The following is a 21,709-nucleotide window of genomic DNA, read 5'->3' as shown; positions in this document are numbered from 1 at the left end:
AACTATTGACAGTGGTTGTAACTAGACGAGTTTTTGTTGTGAATGTTTTGCTGGGGAGATATCATAGATTGATAAATGTCATTTATTTTTTATGGTTAGTGTTTTTTAATATCAGGTTGACAAGAAAGTCCTTGCTGTTTTTAACTTTTAAATTGATTGAACATAAAATAAAAAAGGCTTAAACAAAAACTTTATTGATTGAACATATCTCGGCTTAAACAAAAATTTCTTGATTGAAATAAACACCATCAGAATCAACACACATTTTCCAACAACCTGAAAATCTTGCGTTCTGGTGGCGATAAAGTTGCTGAAGGTGTTTTTGATATCACTTAAGTTTTTGAAGCATTTCTCATGCAGAAAGTTGTTAAGATGCTTGAAAAACTGATAGTCGGAAGGTGAGAGGTCTGGAGAGTATGGCGGATGAAGCAGTTTCGTAGCCGAATTCATTTAACTTCTGCAGGGTCGGTTTAGCAACTTGCGGTCGGGCATTGTTGTGGAGGAGAATTGGGCCTTTTTTGTTGACTAATGCTGCGTGTTGTTGAAGTTTCTGATGCATTTTATCCATTTCTTGACAGTACTTCATCGCCGTAATTTCGCCTGCATTAAAAAAAAAAACTGTAATGGATGAAACTGATTGCAGATCACTAAACAGTCAGCATGACCTCCTTTTGGTGCAAATCTGGCTCTGGGAAGTATCGTGGAGCTTTGTCAACGTCTAACCATTGAGCCGAGCGTCGCTGAGCGTCGCTGAGCGTCGTAAAGAACCTACTTTTCATCACAAGTTACAACCTAGTTGAGAAACGGGTCGTTCTTGTTGCATAAAAGAAAGGAAGATGACACTTCATAACGGCGTTTCGTTTGGTTGTCGATTCGTGAAGCACCTATTTATCAAGTTTTTTTTTGTTTTTCCAATCTCTCTAAATTGGTTGGAAATCATCGTATACGTTATGTCTAATTCAGAAGCAAGTTCTCGAAGTCTTAATTAATCGTTGTCAACATCTGATGGCCGACCACTACACTCATTATTTTCAAGACTCCTATCGCCGCCACGAAATTTCTTAAACCGCCATTGTGCTGTGCGTTTAGTAGTGGTTCCTAGACCAAATGCTTCGTTGATATTGCGAGCTCTTTCAGCAGCTATTCGGTCTAGCTTAAATTGAAATAAGAAAATTGTGCGAATTTGCTTTTTTTTCAATTTTGTATTCAACGTTTTTAAAAGAAGACAGAACTGTTTTGAAACGATTGAAATCTAAACTATTAGATAGAGCAAAAAACGCTCTTTAAAATGATATATAAAGGTATTATAACGAAAACTAATCTGAAACACATCATTTGAAATACAAAATTAAAATTCAGCAACAACTTTTTTTCTCACCCTAATAGTAAATATTTACAAAAATAAAAAAGACAGTAAAAAGTAAATATATCAAAAAATAATTCAATTCCCCCAAATACTAGCCCATCGAGCTGAATAAATAAATAAATAAATAAATAAAAATTTGTTTATTTTTTACAAGAATTTTTAGCAATCCCCTCTCCAGAAAAAAAAAAAAACTGCATGCTAGTACACCTAAGTTAAAATCGGTTGCTTTTTGTTGTTCTTGGTATACGAATCACGGATTGCTCGAATGACTTACCTAAAAAATCACACGAATAGTGAATCAACAGGAACAGTTGTCGTACTTTGTTGTACATTTGTCGTACCTTAATTTGTCGCACATAATTAATAAAACTCAAAATTTCCTTCAGCTCTTCCTATTATGTACTGGGCTTTGTAGCGAGTATATATATATATGTGAGTTATACATAATGAGTCTCTTTATCTTGTTAACGTGTCGTCTATTTAATGTGTCTGACGTCTTTCAATATATTATCATCTGATGTATAAATATTTATTTTGTTAATGTATGTATAATGGTTATCTATACGTATCGACATACTAAACAGTTTATAGACAAAGGAACGGATAAAATTTTACATTTATGCTGGACAAAGAACGACATACCTTGAATTACAACCATTTTCGTCCGTTCCGACGTACTCCTGAAAAGTAGCCATGCCTCTCACGAAAAAACTCAAACAACCGAGTTATGGTTCCGAGGTGACACGCCGTTTTCAGTACATATGTTAATTTCCCCCCCACCGGATGCTTCCATGCCTGCCATCGTTTGTCTCTACTACAAAACTCTTAGTTACAAAATGGCCAATCTAATTCTTTACTTTCTACGAGTAATCTAAAACTCACTTGCTTTTCTGACGTCACTCTCTACGTAGCATCAAAACACACTACCTGTTGTTTTTCCAAAATGTATTTTGTTTATCTATTTTTCTCTGTCCTAAATTCCTAAAACCGCCCGATACATCCTCGTTTGTTTTAAATATAAATATTTATTTCGCTTTGATAACATTCCTTCTGACATTCTATTCTTTTTTTTTACAAATCATTATAATCGACTATTATAATTTTTTGTGTGTGTGTGTGTGTTTACTCACGTTCATCTCTAACAAGGTATATCGCCACTTGAACATAAGGGGCTACTATTTGAAACAATGCGTAGTAAAGACTAACAAGATGCTCATTTACGTTACATGTAAACTTCTGCATATCAGCACAGCCAGGGAAGCAGGTAGCAGGAAGGGAATTCCAAAGTCTAGCTGTTCGAGGGAAGAAACTATTAGAACAGAAAGCTTTCTGACATTTAGAGGTCTCAACAGTGAAAGGGTGAGATTTTGTTGCTAAGCCAATTTGTCAGGGATATGTACGCAGAGAGGGCACAAGCGCAACGAGTTCAACAGAGCACAATCCATTAAAATATTTGTAAAACAGGCACAGAGATGCAATATTGTGGCGATGGGGCAGGGGTTGGAGCTTAGTTGATAAAGTGGGACCTATTAGATGGAAAATTCTTTTTTGGACCCTATCCAAGAGAGAGAGAGAGAGAGAGAGAGAGAGAGAGAGGCTAGTGGTAGATGCACCAGCCCAGATGTGGCAACAATACTCCATGCATGGGCGAATAGTAGCCTTGTAGAGGTACAGGATACTCTCAGGCGTGAGCAGTCTTCTAGCTCGATAGAGGGAACCCACCTTCTTTGCATCAGACTTCACAATGTCCTCAATGTATTTGTTTCAATTCATGTTGCCCGCAAGTGTTAGGCCGAGGAGTTTGAAGGAAGGATTCTCAGGTATGATGTTATTTGTCATGTATATCAGTGGTTGGAGAGGCGTCTTGTAATTGTTAAAAGAGAGCAGCTTAGTCTTACTAGCATTAAATGTTACCATCCATTTGCTGCCCCATTCCGTTACGGCCTGAAGGTTATTTTCTAACGATTCTGCCATTGTCTTAGATTTATGTGCCCTCGTCCTTCCCTCATACATATATGTTATATTCATCATAATAATCGACTCGATTACTTTTCGATTAACAGCACAACATTGGCATCTTGTGAATGCAATCTCGTTGAGTGATTACGTGTCAACTAAAATCAACTTGATTTTTTGTTTTGTTTTTGCTGTCTGGCGAAATTCATTTGCGCAATGGTTTTTTCTTCTTATATTTTGTATTCGTTGTTATCAAGCTGTTTTTTTGATACAACTAACTGGGAAATAATTTCTCGACTATTGATCGAGAACAGCCAGGTTAAATACTAGATCGAAAATAGATTTGTTTATGTCTTTCGCTGCTTTATAATGTTTTCTGGATTAATTACACGTCTCAGATTAGAAATTAGAAAAAAATGTTTTCGATCATAGCTGTTTCCATGAAAAAAACAAAACACATTTGTTTGTAAAAATATTTATTTGAAACATTTGGTTACTTTATATATCAACTAAAACCAATTAAAATACAGTAGTGGTTCCCAAATTTTTTTAACATGATGGCGCGCTATTGAGCTCTTTAACTTTTCTCGGCACAATTATCATAAAATAAATATTTTCTTTTTTTTTAAATTGCATTTTCACCCCAAATAAGGCACAGTGTCACTTTGATGTAGAGGACTACTATCTGGGACATAATTGTAGGGACACTATGTAGGGAGTTGAGCAGCAAGATGACTATTTACATTACACTTATACTTCTGCATGTCTGTACAGTCGGAAAAAACAGTGACCCGGAAGGGAATTCCAAAGTCTAGCAGTTCTGGGGAAGAAAATATTAGAGTAGAAAGCTTTCTGGCATCTGAGAATCTTTAATGTGTAGGGGTGGGATTTTGCTGCTTGTCGGGTTTGTCGGGGGTATTTACGTCGAAGGGAGTACAAGAGCTGTCCTGTAAAATTCATGGGCGTACAACATACAACTACCTGGGAAAGAATTTCTCCACTCTTGATTGAGAACAGCCAGGTTAAATACTAGATCGAAAATATATAAAACCCTTTTATGGAATAAAATAATAATGTTTAGGTTGAAGGCTAGGGTCCGCTTAGTAGTAAGGTTCTTTTCATCAAACTTTCATCTAATCATGGTTGCATTAAACAATGTGTGGCTGCACATAATACAAATTAGAGAATCTGTGTATCTTCAGTCATGTAAAATCCAAATTCCAAGTAATCATCACTATACAACCGGTAAACTTCTGTGTTTATTTTTAAATCTATTATATAAAAGATTATATGCATGTCTGTCTGTCTCCATATTTTCAAAGTCTATCTCCTCCGAAACTAAAAGTCGTAGAGCCGCGCTAGGAGCCTCAAATGATTGGATTTTTTAACGGACTGTTCTTTTATGGGTATTTAGCCGGTGAAAATGTTTTTTAAGTGGCCCCAAATGGGTCCAAATTGAAAAAAAAAATCGTTATACATGTTGCACATTCATCTCAGTTTATTTTCAATTTTTAATTTTTAATCAGATCATATGCGTGTAAAGCTGGCAAAGTGGAAACGTGTTCAGCTTTGAATACTACAGTTTTGCTTTCTGCTTTAAGTCCCAAAATTCAGTACACAAAGTTAATATGCCGGCAGTGAACTCGGTTTAGCTAAAATATGTAGCGAACGGAAATCAGTAAACATGACGCGAAACCATATGGAAATAATTTATTTAAAAAAATCATTTCAGTTTTAACACTAGAATGAGTGTATTAGTAATTATTTCAATCGTTTCTTTTTTATAAAGCATTATTATTTATGATTTTTTTTTCTCTCTCTTTTCCAGGGAAGAACATCTGAAATACATGCAGCTTCTTAAAGACCAGAGCCAATTTGAGCAGACGATTTCGGAACTGGAGGACACGTGCGATAAAATGATGATCGCCAAGTTTGGTTGCCTCATCGATTTGGAAATCTTGGAAACGATCACAGCTCACAGAGCAAGTTCCGAGTTGAGAGACAAAACGTATCTATTGGAGGACAAGTTGAGAATTGCACAAGAAAAAAAGAAGGTGCAATTAGTAAAATTACTTTAGTTTTTCAGAGAAATGCGAGTCGGATAAATCAGTAAATAAAATAAAGTAAAAAAAAAAAAATACGTTAAACTATAAAAATTACAGTAAACAATAAAATTATATTAAACAATAAATTTACGTTAAACAATAAAAATTTACGTTAAACAACAAAAATTACGTTAAAAAATAAAGATTACGTTAAACAATAAAAATTTCGTTAAACAATAAGAATTACGTTAAACAACAATATTACGTTAAACAACAAAAATTACGTTAAACAATAAAAATTACGTTAAACAATAAAATTACGTTAAACAATAAAAATTACGTTAAACAACAAAATTACGTTAAACAACAAAAATTACGTTAAACAATAAAAATTACGTTAAACAATAAAAATTACGTTAAACAACAAAAATTACGTTATACAACAAAAATAACGTTAAACGAAAAAATTGCACTAAACAATAAAAATTACATTAAAGAAAAAAATTACGTTAAACAATAAAAATTACGTTAAACGATAAAAATTACGTTCCACAATAAAAATTATGTTAAACGATAAAAATACACTAAACAATAAAAATTAGACTAAACAATAAAAATTACACTAAATAATAAAAATTACGTTGACCGATAAAAATACACTAAACAATAAAAATTACACTAAACAATAATAAAATACGTTAATGAAAAAAATTACGTTAAACTTATTGTTTAACGTAATTTTTTATTGTTTAACGTAATTTTTAAAACAATAAAAATTACAGTAGAGAATAAAAATTACAGTAAACAATAAAAATTACAGTAAACAATAAAAATAAAATTAAACAATAAATATTACACTGTAAATAAAATTACGTTAAACAATAAAATTACACTAAACATAAAAATAGGTTAAACAATAAAAATTACGTTAAACTAAAACATTACATTAAACAATAAAAATTACGATAAACAATAAAAATACATTAAGCAATAAAATACACTAAACAATAACAATTAAACGAAACAAAAAATACACTAAACAATGATACAATTCATTAAAGAATAAATTACACTAAACAATAAAAAAAATACGTTAAACAATAAAAATTACAACAAACAATACAAATTTCGATAAACAATAAAAATTACAGTAAACAATAAAAATAAAATAAACAAAATTTTACACCAAACAGTTATAAAATTACGTTATAGAATAAAAATTACAGGAAAACAATAAAAAATTACACTAAAAATAAAATAATTACACTAAACAAATAATTACACTAAACAATAAAAAAGTATACTAAGCTAAAATTACACTAAACAATAAAATAATTACACTAAATTAAAATAAGCACACTAAACAATAAAAATAGATTAAACAAAAAATTACACTAAACAAGATAAATAGTCTTACATATTATAAGATATATTAAAACCTTCCGTAGATAAGAAGAAAACATTTTTAATTGGTTTACACGAAGAGACTAAATGCATAAATGGCACCATATTTGAATTAATGGTGACATAAGAACATTTATATATATATATACATATATATATATATATATATATATATATATATATATATATATATATATATATATATATATATATATATATATATATAACTACTTAATTTGCTCACATAAAATTAATATACGGAAGTATAGATTTATGCGCAAACTTTAAGTATTTAAAACCTTCCGTAGATAAGAAGAAAACATTTTTAATTGGTTTACACAAAGAGACTAAATGCATAGATGGCACCATATTTGAATTAATGGTGGCATAAGAACATTTATATATATATATATATATATATATATATATATATATATATATATATATATATATATATATATAACTACTTAATTTGCTCACATAAAATTAATATACGGAAGTATAGATTTATGCGCAAACTTTAAGTATTTAAAACCTTCCGTAGATAAGAAGAAAACATTTTTAATTGGTTTACACGAAGAGACTAAATGCATAGATGGCACCATATTTGAATTAATGGTGACATAAGAACATTTATATATATACATATATATATATATATATATATATATATATATATATATATATATAACTACTTAATTTGCTCACATAAAATTAATATACGGAAGTATAGATTTATGCGCAAACTTTAAGTATTTACTTCAAAGTGCTCAATACGTAGGTAGAGCTAGTTAGTAAGTTATAAAATGCATAAGCCTGAAGAGCCCTAGAGCGGATGAAACGCGGAATATTCAGTGTAGCTTAATCGCCATATACATTTTATAACTTACTATATATATATATATATATATATATATATATATATATATATATATATATATATATATATATGTATATATATATATATATATTTATATATATATATATATATATATATGTATGAAAATTTGTTTGGTGAATTTCTATCATTCAACGAAACACGCGTGAGACGCAACATATCAGCAATAAAAAAAATATGAATGTGAAATGAATACACCTGTGGCTTTGGAATGTTTACTAAATTATATTACTAGTTTAAATCTGTCATAATTTTAATTGTTCCTAATCGATGTTCGTGGAAATTAGGTATTTTACATTTCGAAATGCGATAATCACAAGGGTATAATTATTTTGACCGGAAAAATAATATTTAACTGTTGGAAAAAATAAAAAAATAAAAAGTAACGATGTTAAACTTGGAAAAGAAATCTGAAAAATGGAAACAGGGAAAAATAACATCGAACGAAACTACCCGAAAGGAAACGAAACGGAATGAAACGGAAATGATGTATTATATCTTTCTTTTGTATTGTAAAGAGAAAAAGACGTTGATTAACTAATATGATGCATCCCCTCTTTCCTCCGTGATATTTCTGTTTACGCTTAGAGTGTCATATAGAAATGCATTGTTTACATTTTAAAATCGAGTAATTTCGATCTTCGTCGGTAAATATTTTTAATCAATCATAAAATAATTTGTTCGTAATCGATATTTTACAATCTGAAATGCGATGATCACGATGGCATAATTATTTTGAGCGGAAAAGTAATAGTTAACTGTATTTAAAAAAAAAGAGAAAATAACGATGTCGAAATTCCCCCCAAAATCGGAAAAAAAGAAACAGGGAACGAAAAGAAATGAAACGAACCGAAGTAAACCGAAAATTATATATTATATGTTCATGGGGGGGGGGGAAGAAAAAATCGAAAGAATACGTTTTTATTTATTTTTCGTAGTGTAAAAATGTTTTGAAGTAAATGGGAATTAAACAAAGTAAAAGTAAGCGTGGTGTGTTTCCCCCAATAGGAAGCATTTCAGTTTTTATAAGCAACTACTAAACCCGAAATTGGTGTACGTTCGTAACAGTCCCTCGTGAACAATCAAGCAGCGGTGTAAATGGGGAGCGGAGAAAGGAGGAATTTAATAGAGAGAATAGATTTTACAACTTCCATTTGTTCTAACCGATTTTTGTAGTGAACTCTCAGCAGAAAAAATATGTATGATTATCGAGTAGAGGTAATAGGTCTATAGGAACCTCACATAATGTTTGTGCATATTACACTTGCATGAAATTCTTGATTATAATCCTATTAAGGTCAAAAGCAGAGGGGGGAAATGAGTTCATTTTATACACATAGGGAAGAGAAGAAGAGAAGAGATAGAGAAGAAGAGAAGGAGAGATATTATATTATATTAGTACTAGTTAATACTCGCACCTTAAGCAATGTTGGTACAGAACCTGCGTATCTCAAATTATATCTTTACTTTGTACAAAGAAAAATGTTTGTTAAATTCACGAAAAATTATAGACTACTTAGTACATTTATAAGAGAGTAAGTAACTACGATGAATTAATTTACGTATTGTTTTCTATTGGCAAACAATATGGGAAAGTATCATTTTAAGCAAAAATAATTCACCAAATTTTATCTCTACTTTTTGTTGATTATAAAAATACGTTATTTTGTTTAAAAAATTGATGTAATATTTTAAAATGTTATTAACTTTTGTTAATTTCTTTAAATTTGTAAAGCATGTAATTAGTTAAAAAATGTTCTTTAGACTTATGTGAGATTCCAGATCGGAGATTGAGCTCGTAAAAATCACTGCCTTAGTAATGATTACTCTGCATATTCCTTTCTTTGTCAAACAATGAGATGTCTGTATTTGCATACAGAAACCCCAAAATATCCTAGCCTTTTTTTATATAGTGTATAGATTATTTTTCAATTTTTATTTCAGAGCAATATTATCCATTTGAAAGATGAATTACGTATCCTTACGCAAGAGAACACTAATTTAATTGGCCAGATGCGAGTCTTGTTTGAAGAAAAAGATCGTCTGGAGATTACACTGAATAAAAGACATAAGAAACTGGTAAGTGCATTTCATCTCAAAAAAATTAAAATAAAGAACGAATTGCATAGTTTGTGGACTCGCTATTCATCAAAGATCATATGATTGTGGTCTTCTGTGACATTCGATAGGTCTTTGAGCAGAGTTTTCCATTGACATGTTGTAGGTTGTTAACTGAAACGTTATTTAACATGATATAAATAATTTATTTGAAATGACGTAAACAAAAGTTATACGACATAACGTAAAAAAGTTATTCAACATGATATAAATAAAAGTTATTTAACATGATATAAATAAAAATTATTTAACATTATATAAATAAAAGTTATTTAACATGATATAAATAAAAATTATTAACATGATATAAATAAAAGTTATTTAACATGATATAATTAAAGTTATTTAACATGCTATAATACAATTATTCAACATGATATAAATAAAAGGCATTTAACATGGCATAATTAAAAGTTATTTAACAGGATATAAATAAAAATTATTTAACGTGATATAAATAAAAGTTATTTAACATGATATATATATAAAAATTATTTAACATGATATAAATAAAAGTTATTTAACATGATATAAATAAAAATTATTTGACATTATATAAAAAAGTTATTTAACATGATATAAATAAAAATTATTTAACATGATATAATTAAAGTTATTTAACATGATATAAAAAAGTTATTAAACATGATATAAATATGTTATTTAACATGATATAATTAAAGCTATTTAACATGATATGAATAAAAGTTATTTAACATGATATAAATAAAAGTTATTTAACATGATATAAATAAAAGTTATTTAACATGATATAAATAAAAGTTACTTAACATGATATAAGTAAAGTTATTTAACATGATATAAATAAGTTATTTAACATGATATAAATAAATTATTTAACATGATATAATTAAAGTTATTTAACATGATATGAATAAAGTTATTTAACATGATATAAATAAAAGTTATTTAACATGATATAAATAAAAGTTACTTAACATGATATAATTAAAGTTATTAAACATGATATGAATAAAAGTTATTTAACATGATATAAATAACGTCATTTCATATGATATAAATAAAAGTTATTTTACATGATATAAATAAGAATTTTAATATGATATAATTAAAGTTATTTAACATGATATAATTAAAAGTTATTTAGCATGATTTAAATAAAAGTTATTTAGCAGAATATAAATAAAGGTTATTTAACCTGATATAAATAAGATATTTAACATGATATAATCAAAGCTATTTAGCATAATATAAATAAAAATTATTTAGCAAGATATAATAAAATTATTTAACATGATATAAATAAAAGTTAATTAGCATGATATAATTAAAGTTTTTTACATGATATAATAAAAGTTATTTAACATGACGTGAAAAGTTATATGATATGATGTAAATAAAAGTTATTTGACATAATATTAACAAATGTTATTTAACCTGATATGATAAAAGTTATTTAACATAATATAAATAAAGGTTATTTAATATGATATTATAAATTATTTAACATGATATAATAAAATTATTTCACATGATATAAATAAGAGTAATTTAACATGATATAAATAAACGTTATTTAACATGAGATAAATAACGTTATTAAACATGATATAAATAAAAATTATTTTACATGATATAAATAAGTTATTTAAGATGATATAATAAAAGTTATTTAACATGATATAAATAAAAGTTATTTAAGATGATAAAAAAGTTATTTAACATGAAATAAAATAAGTTATTTAATAAGATATAAATAAAGTTATGTAACTTGATATAAATAAAGCTTATTTAACATGATATAGTAAAATAATTTAACATGATATAATAAAATTATTTACCATGATATAAATAAAAGTAATTTACCATGATATCATGAAAGTTATTTAAAATTATATAAATAAAAGTTATTTAACATGATATAAATAAGTTATTTAACATGACATAAATAAAAGTTATGTAACATGATATACATTAAGTTATTTAACATGACATAAATAAAAGTTATTTAACATGATATAAATAAGTTATTTTGACATGACATAAATAAAAGTTACTTAACATGATATAAATAAAGTTATTTAACATGCTATAAATAAAAGTTATTTAACATGATATGAATAAAAGTTATTTAACATGATATAAATAAAAGTTATTTACCATGATATAATTAAAGTTATTTTCCATGATATAAATAAAAGTTATTTAGCATGATATAAATAAAGGCTATTTAGAAGGATATAAATAAAAGTTACTTAACATGATATAAATAAGTTATTTTACATGATATAAATAAAGTTATTTAACATGATATAAATAAAGTTATTTAACATGATATAATAAAAAGTTATTTAGCATGATATAAAAAAGTTATTTAATATGATATAAATAAGTTATAAATAACTAATTTATATCATATTAAATAACTTCATAACATGAAATAATTAAAGTTACTTAACATGATATAATTAAAAGTTATTTAACAGAAAATATTTAAATTTTATCCAGCATGATATAAATAAATGTTATTTAACATGATATAATAAAAACGATTGAACATGATATAAATAAAAGTTATTTAGCATGATATTATTAAAGTTTTTTTACATGATATAATAAAAGTTATCTAACATGATATAAATAAAGGTTATTTAACATGATATAAATAAAAGTTATTTAACATGATATAAATAAAAAGAATTTAACATGATATAAATAAAAATTATTTAACATGATATAATTAAAGTTATTTAACATGCTATAATAAAATTATTTAACATGATATAAATAAAAGTTATTTAACATGGTATAAATAAAATTTATTTAACATGATATATATAAAAGTTATTTAACATGATATAAATAAGATATTTAACATGATATAATAAAAATTATTTAACATGATATAATTAAAGTTATTTGACATGATATAAATAAAGTTATTTAACATGATATAAATAAAAGTTATTTAACATGATATACTTAAAGTTATTTAACATGATATAAATAAAAGTTATTTAACATGGTATAAATAAAGTTATCTAACATGATATAATTAAAGTTATTTAACATGATATAAATAAAAGTTATTTAACATGATATAAATAACGTTATTTAACATGATATAAATAAAGGTTATTTAACATGATATAAATAAAGGTTATTTAACATGATATAATTAAAAGTTATTTAACATGATATAATTAAAAGTTATTTAACATGATATATTTTAAAGCTATTAAGCATGATATAAATAAAAATTGTTTAGCATGATATAATAAAATTATTTAACATAATATGAACAAAAGTTATTTAACATGATATAATAAAAGTTATTTAACATGATAAAAATAAAGGTTATTTAACATGATATAATAAAATTATTTAACATGATATAATAAAATTATTTAACATTATAACATTAAAAGTTATTTAACATGATATAAATAAAAGTTATTTAACATAAAATTTAAAGTTACTTAACATGATATAAATAAAAATTATTTAATATGATATAAATAAAAGTTATTTAACATGATATAAATAAAGATTATTTAACATGATATAAATAAAAGTTATTTAACATATAATTAGAAGTTATTTTACATGATATAATAAAAATTATTTAACATGATATAAATAAAAGTTATTTAACATGATATAATAAAATTATTTTAAATGATATAATAAAATTATTTACCATTATATAAATAAAAGTTATTTAGCATGATATAATTAAAGTTTTTATATGATATAATAAAAGTTATTTAACGTGATATAAATAAAATTTATTTAACATAATATAAACAAAAGTTATTGAACATGATGTAAACAAAAATAATATTCGATTGATCTCGATCAAGTTGAGTCTTTCATTGATACCTTATAGGTCGTGAGCCTCATCAGTAGTCTTCTCTAGGTGTGTTAGATATCAAAGTGGGTGCCTGATAGAACGGTTTGAGTGACACCCTAAAGGTTAGAGATGACTTAAAAGTGGAAATCAATGAAACCACAAAACTTCCAGGAGCTACTATTTGGGGTAATGCCTAAAGAAGGTTAAGAAGATGTTGGTTTACATTACATTTGAAATTCCGCATATTAGCACAGTTAGGGAAGGGAAACAGGTAGTAGGAAAGGGATTCCAAAGTCTAGCTATTTGAGGGACGGAACTATTAGAAAGCTTTCTGGCATTTAGGGACGTCAACATTAAAGGAGTGTGATTTTATTGCTAAGCAGGTTTGTCGGGGATATGTATGTCGCGGGGGCACAAGCATGTGTTCATCAGAACACATTCTATTAAAATACCTGTAAAACAGGTACAGGTATGCAATATTGTGGCGATGGGACAGGAGTTGGAGCCTAGTTGAGAAAACGGGATCTAATAGCTTGAAGACATTTTTGGACCCTCAAGAGGGACAGGCTAATGGTAGATGCACCAGCCTAGATGTGGCAAGAATACTCCATGCATGGGCGAATGGTGGCCTTGTAGAGGTACAAGATACTTTCAAGTGTGATAAGTTTTCTAGCATGATAGAGAGAGCCCACCTTCTTTGCAGCAGCCTTCGCAATGTCCTCAATGTATTTGTTCCAGTTCATATTTCCTGTGAATGTTAAATCGAGGAGTTTGAAGGAAGAATTCTCAGGTAGGGTGTTATTTGTCATAAGGCGAAATCTATTTATCTAAATTCATACATTAAACTAGCAGGCTGCCTCACGTTGCCCGGCCATAAAACACATTTAAATACAGAAATTTGAATTCAGATTTCGTACTTATTATAGAGTCAGTTATTTATAGATTATTAGCCAATATGTAATAGTGATCACTCAGTGTAGCCCGGTATATAATATGCTTTAATATGATATTTTAATTCATGAAGATTTCGTATTTATTATTATAGATCCAATTCTCTATTGATTATTGTATTGTATCCAATATATAATAGTGGTCACCTGGCATGGCCCGGTCATAAAATACTCTTAAATATGGTATTTTAATTTATGCATATTTCATATGTATTATTATAGAGCCAATATTCTATTGTTTATTATATTGTACCCAGTATATAGTAGCGATTTCGAATGCAAAAGAAAATGTATATATAATGTGACTTGATTATTATCAGTTAGAATCGAAACCAAACCATGTAGCTCTCCAGCCTTATTTGTTAATGTCTGACCTTAATCCATGCGCATACAAAAACTAAAAAAAAACAGTGACGTTGTTAAATATATTAATGTTTATTTTCACATGCATAGAAAAGCACTTTAAATAGTTTTATGCCTGGTAAGTTCCATTTTTTTTTTTCAATTTTGACGCCTTAGACGCTATTTTTACCTGTTAAAAATCAAATAGATTTTTTTTCACAGGTGCACATCCCATATACACTGGTGATCCAAAATTTAAGACAACTTAAAAATCTTTAAAACGAAACCCTTTTTTTTTAGGATAGATTTTGAACTCTTCCGACTTAAGGTTACTAATACTACAATCTAAAAAGTTATGGAAACAAAAAAGTACATTCCAAAAATTTTATTTAAAAATTTGCATTTTCATTAAATTAGGCTTTTTACACATGATCAAAATTATAAGACCAAGGATATAAATTGTTAGATTTATGGTAATTCTAATGTTTTTAGTTCAGTTAGAGATTAGCAATCACTGTGTAAAGGTGTTACCATGCCTAAAGCAAGAAAACTAACCGAAGTTGAGTGCTCTCGAATTCTAGGATTCCATAAGCAAGGCTTGTCACAGAAAGCGATAGCAGCTTAGGTAAATCATTAAATCAAATGTTATTTGCAACTTTCTAAAGAACACTGAGAATTATGGAAAAGCAAAATCCTTTGGTAGCCCCCCCCCCCAAAAAAAAAAATTCTCCTGCATTCAATAGGAGAATGAGACGGGTTGTTATGAATGACAGAGGACTTTCTTCTAGTCAAATTAAGGTGGTTACAGATGCTGATTGCAATCTAATAGCCATCAGACGACACTTACAACAAAAAGACATGGTAAATAAAAAGCGTAAACAAATTCCTTGATTGCTTCCACGTCACAAAGTGGACCACTTAAGATTTGGTCGTGAATACCAAACTTGGGACGTTGAGAAATGGAAGAAAGTCCTGTTTTCTGCTGAGAAAAAATTCAATTTAGATGGTCTCCTAATGGCTTCCAGCGATATTGGCATGACAAAAACATGCACCTTGAAAATTTTTCCACAGTGGTGGAGGGTCCGTAATGGTATGGAGTGCCTTTTCTTACAGAGGGATGATGGAGCTCCAGGTGGTGCAGCTGGTTATGTTAGCATGCTACAAAAAGCATCTTCGATGATGGAGGAACATCGTTTGTGTGGGGATGGATGGTTATTCCAACAGGATAATGCTGCAATCCACACTGCAAGATGAACCTTGAGCTTTCTACAAGAAAATGGAGTCCATCTCTTGGGACGTCCTGCATGCTCACCGGACTTGAACCCAATTGAAAATGTTTGGGCATGGATGACAAGAGAGAATGGCAAACAATATTCAACAAAAAATGAACTTCATGAAGACATCTTCAGAAACTGAAGCAGGATCCCTTAATGGAAGCCCTTATTTCTAGCATGCCCCAAATAATTTTTTAAGTCATCAAAAGCAGTGGAGGTAGAACTCGTTATTAAGTTTAATTGTTGAATGTTTTCATACGCTTTTTGTACAATTTGATAGAATTTTTGTCTCTGGTCTTATAATTTTCATCATGTGTAAAAAGCCTAATTTAATAAAAATGTAAATTTTAAAAGTGAATCTTTGGAATATAGCTTTTTGTTTCCATAACCTTTTAGATTGTAGTATTGTTAACCTTAAGTCGGAAGAGTTTTAAATCTATCCTTAAAAAAAGTATTTTTTAAAAAAGATTTTTAAGTGGTCTTAAATTTTTGATCAGCAGTATATATATATATATATATATATATATATATATATATATATATATGTATATATATATGTATATATATATATATATATAGATGTATATGTCTGTATATATATATATATATATGCGTGTATGTATATATGTATGTATGTATGTACGTATATATTATCTATATAAGAGAAAATAAATTAAAACTGTAAATTATATATATATATATATATATATATATATATATATATATATATATGAGCAAACAGTTAATAAAATATGTTAAAAAAACACTTTGAAATGAGTTAAAAACATATTTAATCTGAAAAGGAAACACTAGATAAATGGATAGGCCTTAATCCGCGGAGTCTTGAAGAAATACTCTCCTTCTCATCAGAGGGTAGGAATTAGCAAAATGCAGGATCGGATTTTGCATGCAGAAGTATTTGATGAAACAACAAATAAGTCAAAGATCTTACTTGAAAACAAAATAAGTTAAACAGAGGGAATATGGTGAAGAAAAAGGTGATTACACATGAATGGATAGTCTGGTGGAAGATAAAAAATCCAGTGACGGTAAAACCCAAATGTAAAACTTCAGAAATATATATATATATCCTTAATACATATATATATATGGCATAACGGGCCTGTGTGCGCATATGTATGTTGTGATGTATGTGTGTATATGTGATTTTCTCTACGTGTATAGCAATATGTGACTTTTTCGTTTGTTTTTAATCTCCAGGAAGGGAAGACAGAATATGTACCTGAAGCTGAAGAACTTGATCGCCTTAAACAGTTATGTGATTTGCAAGCTCGCGATGCGATGACACTGAAGCAAGAAATCTTTCTTCTGAGCCGCAAAGGTGGACACATTCTACCCCCGATCGAACCACCAGCCATTCAAACTCACCAAAACGCTTAGGCGTGTCATTTGAAACGAGATATTTATTTCTGAGATGATAATCTCCAACACTGTTATCAAAAGTGAATAAAAATTTGCAATAATCTTTAATATTGTTTTATTTTAGTTTTATCGTATGTGTGTGTGTGTGTGTGTGTGTGTGTGTGATCTTCTATAATATAAATATTACATGTCTGTTCAAATGTATGTATGTATGTATGTATGTATGTATTTATGTATAAAACTTTACACAGAGGCGACGGATTTTCACGAGATCGGTATCACTTTTAAGTTCGATCCTTCAGACGACAAATATCAAAAACATTCCCCCAAAACATTAATTCCTTCACCCTCAACTTGGCACTTTTTTACATGGAGGTGTCGCTTTTTCATCGGTATGTTTGAATGTCATCTTCTTTTTTCGATTGTCTAGCCTTAATTTAAACCTCCGTCACTTCCGGTTTGACGATGGACGCAACAGCAAACACGTCACTTTTTTTTCTTACCTTCTTTTCCTACTTCGCGGTACGGATTAGAGCCTGCCTGCCTATTAACACATTTTTTCTTTCATTTTTTCTTCCCCCCCCCCAAACACCCGGGCAAGGCCGGGCACTCAGGCTAGTAAAAGATAAAAGAAAAAGGTATCTGCAACTTCTCTTCCAATTTTCGGATTTTGTAATCATGCCAAATGCATTTTAGTTTCTTTTAGTTGATCGATAGTTGCCGTTTCTTCTGATTCATCGATTGGTATAATAATTAAATGAATGATTGTGCGCTACGAAAACAGTTACTTTCAAGAATTCAACGTAATTAAAGGAATAAATTGTAACATGAAATTTGAAATATAGACTTTTGTCATTTATTTGTTATATGCTCTGTAATTACATTGAGCTTCATAAATTAAGGATTAATATATAAAAAAGGTGAACTATAATCGAAATAATAATATTTTCACAGAAATATATATATATATATATATATATATATATATATATATATGAGAGAGAGAGAGAGAGAGAGAGGGAGAGGGAGAGAATAAATGACAAAAAGTTATATTCCAAAATTCATGATGTTGACCATCTCATAATTTATTCCTTTAATTCAGTTGACTTATACAGTTCTTGACTATAAGTCAACTGAATTAAAGGAATAAATTATAAGATGGTCAACATCATGAATTTTGGAATATAAATTTTTGTTATTTATTCTCTATATTGCTCTATAATTACATTGAGCTCCTTATATAAGGATTGATATATAATAAGAAAATATATTTATACAGAATATATATATATATATATATATATATATATATATATATATATATATATATATATATATATATATATTCTGCATAATTATATTTATATATATATATATATTAGTGTTGGGACGAATACTCAGAATCGGGAATCGAAAAAATCGGAATTTTTTGGGGTATCGGTATCGGAATCGGAAAAATGTGTGCCTATTTTCCGATGCCAAAATCGATTCTTTTGTTTTTCTTTATTTGATTTTCTGTAAAGTAAATTCTTTCTACTGCTGATATTAATACTAAAATAATGAATATCTATTGATTTTCTACTATTAGTAAAACTTAAATCGATAGATCTTCCCTCACAAATGTATCTTTACGTTTGAGAAAATTTCTGCACATTTTATGTGTGTGTGTGTGTGTGTGTTTTTTTTTAATTTATTTTTTTTTTTACAGTAATGGTGAAAAATAACAACTTTATAGTTAAATATTTAGATTTTTATAAAGAACCGGAATCGGTAATTGTATAGGAATCGGGAATGTAATACGAAATCGGTAATTGTATCGGAATCGAAAAAAATATTGGAATCGTCCAATCCCTAATATATATATATATGTTAGCAGAAGGGACCGATGTTACCCGGAATCGAATGATGATCAACAAATGTTTCACACTCCCATATTTTTTATTGTTATTGAAATCGATGAGAAATCGCCCATTTTTCAATCAAATCGATTGATAGCCTCCTCTAGTTGGACATCCGCCGCGATGCATCGGTAGGAAGCTTCACTGTAGAGAACATATATCTATCTATCTATCTATCTATCTATCTATCTATCTATCTATCTATCTATCTATCTATCTATATATATATATATATATATATATATATATATATATATAACGGTTTGAATTAAAATTTAAAATGCAAAAATCAAGCATTAAGACTTGATTGAAAAATTAGGGATTTCACCGATTTCGATTTATTTCTGAGATGATAATCTTCAACAATGTATATATATATATATATATATATATATATATATATATATATATATATATATATATATATATGAGCAAACAGTTAATGAAATATGTTAATATGTTTATAAATATTAATTCTTTAATATTTATAATTTACTTTAATTTTACCATCTTGAATCATTTTGGTAAATTCAATTGTAATTTTCATTTTATATATATATATATATATATATATATATATATATATATATATATTTAAAAGAGTGTAGCCATCAACAATTGTGTTTTTTTTTTTTAAGGTTTTCATCATATTTTTATTTTAAAATATTTTTATAACGCGTTTCGAGCTTAGGGTGTGCTCTCTTCAGATGTTTTCGTAAAAAGTTTTCCTTTAAAATAGGAGTTTGTAGAGTTACCTCCGCTGATATTAAATATGTTTTTCAGAGTGATGTGTGGTCTCAGACATTCTGACTCCAACTGTAAGTGTTCAAAGTGTCCGGTCAAAGTTATTTTCAAAGAGTGGCTTTTGGTCCATTTAGTGAAGGTTTTTATGTTTTTTTTAGGGTTCTTTTTAAAGACTTTCTTTCCCCATGTATAGCACACACTCACACACAATCACACACGCATACATATACATTTATGTACATGTACACATGCACACGCACACGCACGCAGGCACACACACATACACACACGCACATGCATAGAAATATATGTAGGAGCATACATATATACATACCCACCTACACACTCACACACGTACTCGCACACATCCACCGCTAACAATTATTTTTATTTTTTTATTTTTTATATATATGTATATATATATATATATATATACCTTTTTTTCCCCCAACCAAAACACGCATGTATATATGCGCTTAATCATTCAGACATACGTACACGCACCCACACACACAAGATGGAGAATAGGTAGGAGAAGATATATATACACACACATACACGCACATACACACATATATGTACACACATACATGTATGTGCATATACACTCACAAACATCCACATACTATGTAGGCACATACACATACACACACACACACACATGCACACAAACAGACATATGCAAGGGCTCACACATACGCGTATATCCATATCCACACGAACACATTTACCCACTCATACATGTGCATACATATGTATATATATACACACACATACATACGGATGTGTATACACTCATCCACCCATATATATATATGGGCACATGCACTCACAATCACACATACACATGCATATTCATACATCCCACCTTATGTATATATTGGTTGAAGTTTCTTTTCTAATCCAAGCACATATGCATACATGGAGTCGGTCACCCAAACATAAGTGCACGTATACACACAAACAAGATGTAACACAGATAACAGATGATATATATATATACACACACGCATACACCGACTCCATGTATGCATATGTGCTTGGATTAGAAAGGAAACTTCAACCAATATATACATAAGGTGGGATGTATGAATATGTATGTGTATGTGTGATTGTGAGTGCATGTGCCCATATATATATATGGGTGGATGAATGTATACACATCCGTATGTATGTGTGTGTATATATATACATATGTATGCACATGTATGAGTGGGTAAATGTGTTCGTGTGGATATGGATATACGTGTATGTGTGAGCCCCTGCATATGTCTGTTTGTGTGCATGTGTGTGTGTGTATGTGTATGTGCCTACATAGTATGTGGATGTTTGTGAGTGTATATGCACATACATGTATGTGTGTACATATATGTGTGTATGTGCATGTATGTGTGTGTATATATATCTTCTCCTACCTATTCTCCATCTTACTTGTGTGTGTGTGGGTGCGTGTACGTATGTCTGAATGATTAAGCGCATATATACATGCGTGTTTT

General features: G+C 28.4%; 2 protein-coding genes across 2 annotated transcripts in view; one reads left to right on the top strand and one right to left on the bottom strand.

Annotated features, from left to right (window-relative positions):
- LOC145248852 (cilia- and flagella-associated protein 44-like) overlaps nucleotides 1-17,679 on the top strand; it is a 228,307-nt gene extending 210,628 nt beyond the window's left edge. The window contains exons 32-34 of the mRNA XM_080110575.1: nucleotides 5,151-5,376; nucleotides 9,614-9,748; nucleotides 17,410-17,679. Coding sequence (XP_079966701.1) covers nucleotides 5,151-5,376; nucleotides 9,614-9,748; nucleotides 17,410-17,589 — 541 coding nt within the window. The 3' untranslated portion in view covers nucleotides 17,590-17,679. The remainder of the gene's footprint in view (nucleotides 1-5,150; nucleotides 5,377-9,613; nucleotides 9,749-17,409) is intronic.
- Nucleotides 244-2,160, bottom strand: LOC145248853 (histone-lysine N-methyltransferase SETMAR-like). The gene is made up of 2 exons (XM_080110576.1): nucleotides 2,009-2,160; nucleotides 244-600 (listed from the first exon to the last, which is right to left on the bottom strand). Exons 1-2 carry the CDS (start codon nucleotides 2,022-2,024, stop codon nucleotides 368-370), a joined length of 249 nt encoding a protein of 82 aa, XP_079966702.1. The 5' UTR covers nucleotides 2,025-2,160; the 3' UTR covers nucleotides 244-367.
- Nucleotides 17,680-21,709: the final 4,030 nt, after the last annotated feature.

Source organism: Euprymna scolopes, chromosome 27 (genome assembly GCF_053919585.1).
Source record: "Euprymna scolopes isolate OS-2025 chromosome 27, ASM5391958v1, whole genome shotgun sequence".
NCBI lineage: Eukaryota > Metazoa > Mollusca > Cephalopoda > Sepiida > Sepiolidae > Euprymna > Euprymna scolopes.
Note: the sequence above shows the minus strand (reverse complement) of the source record. Positions and strands in the feature narration are given on the sequence as shown.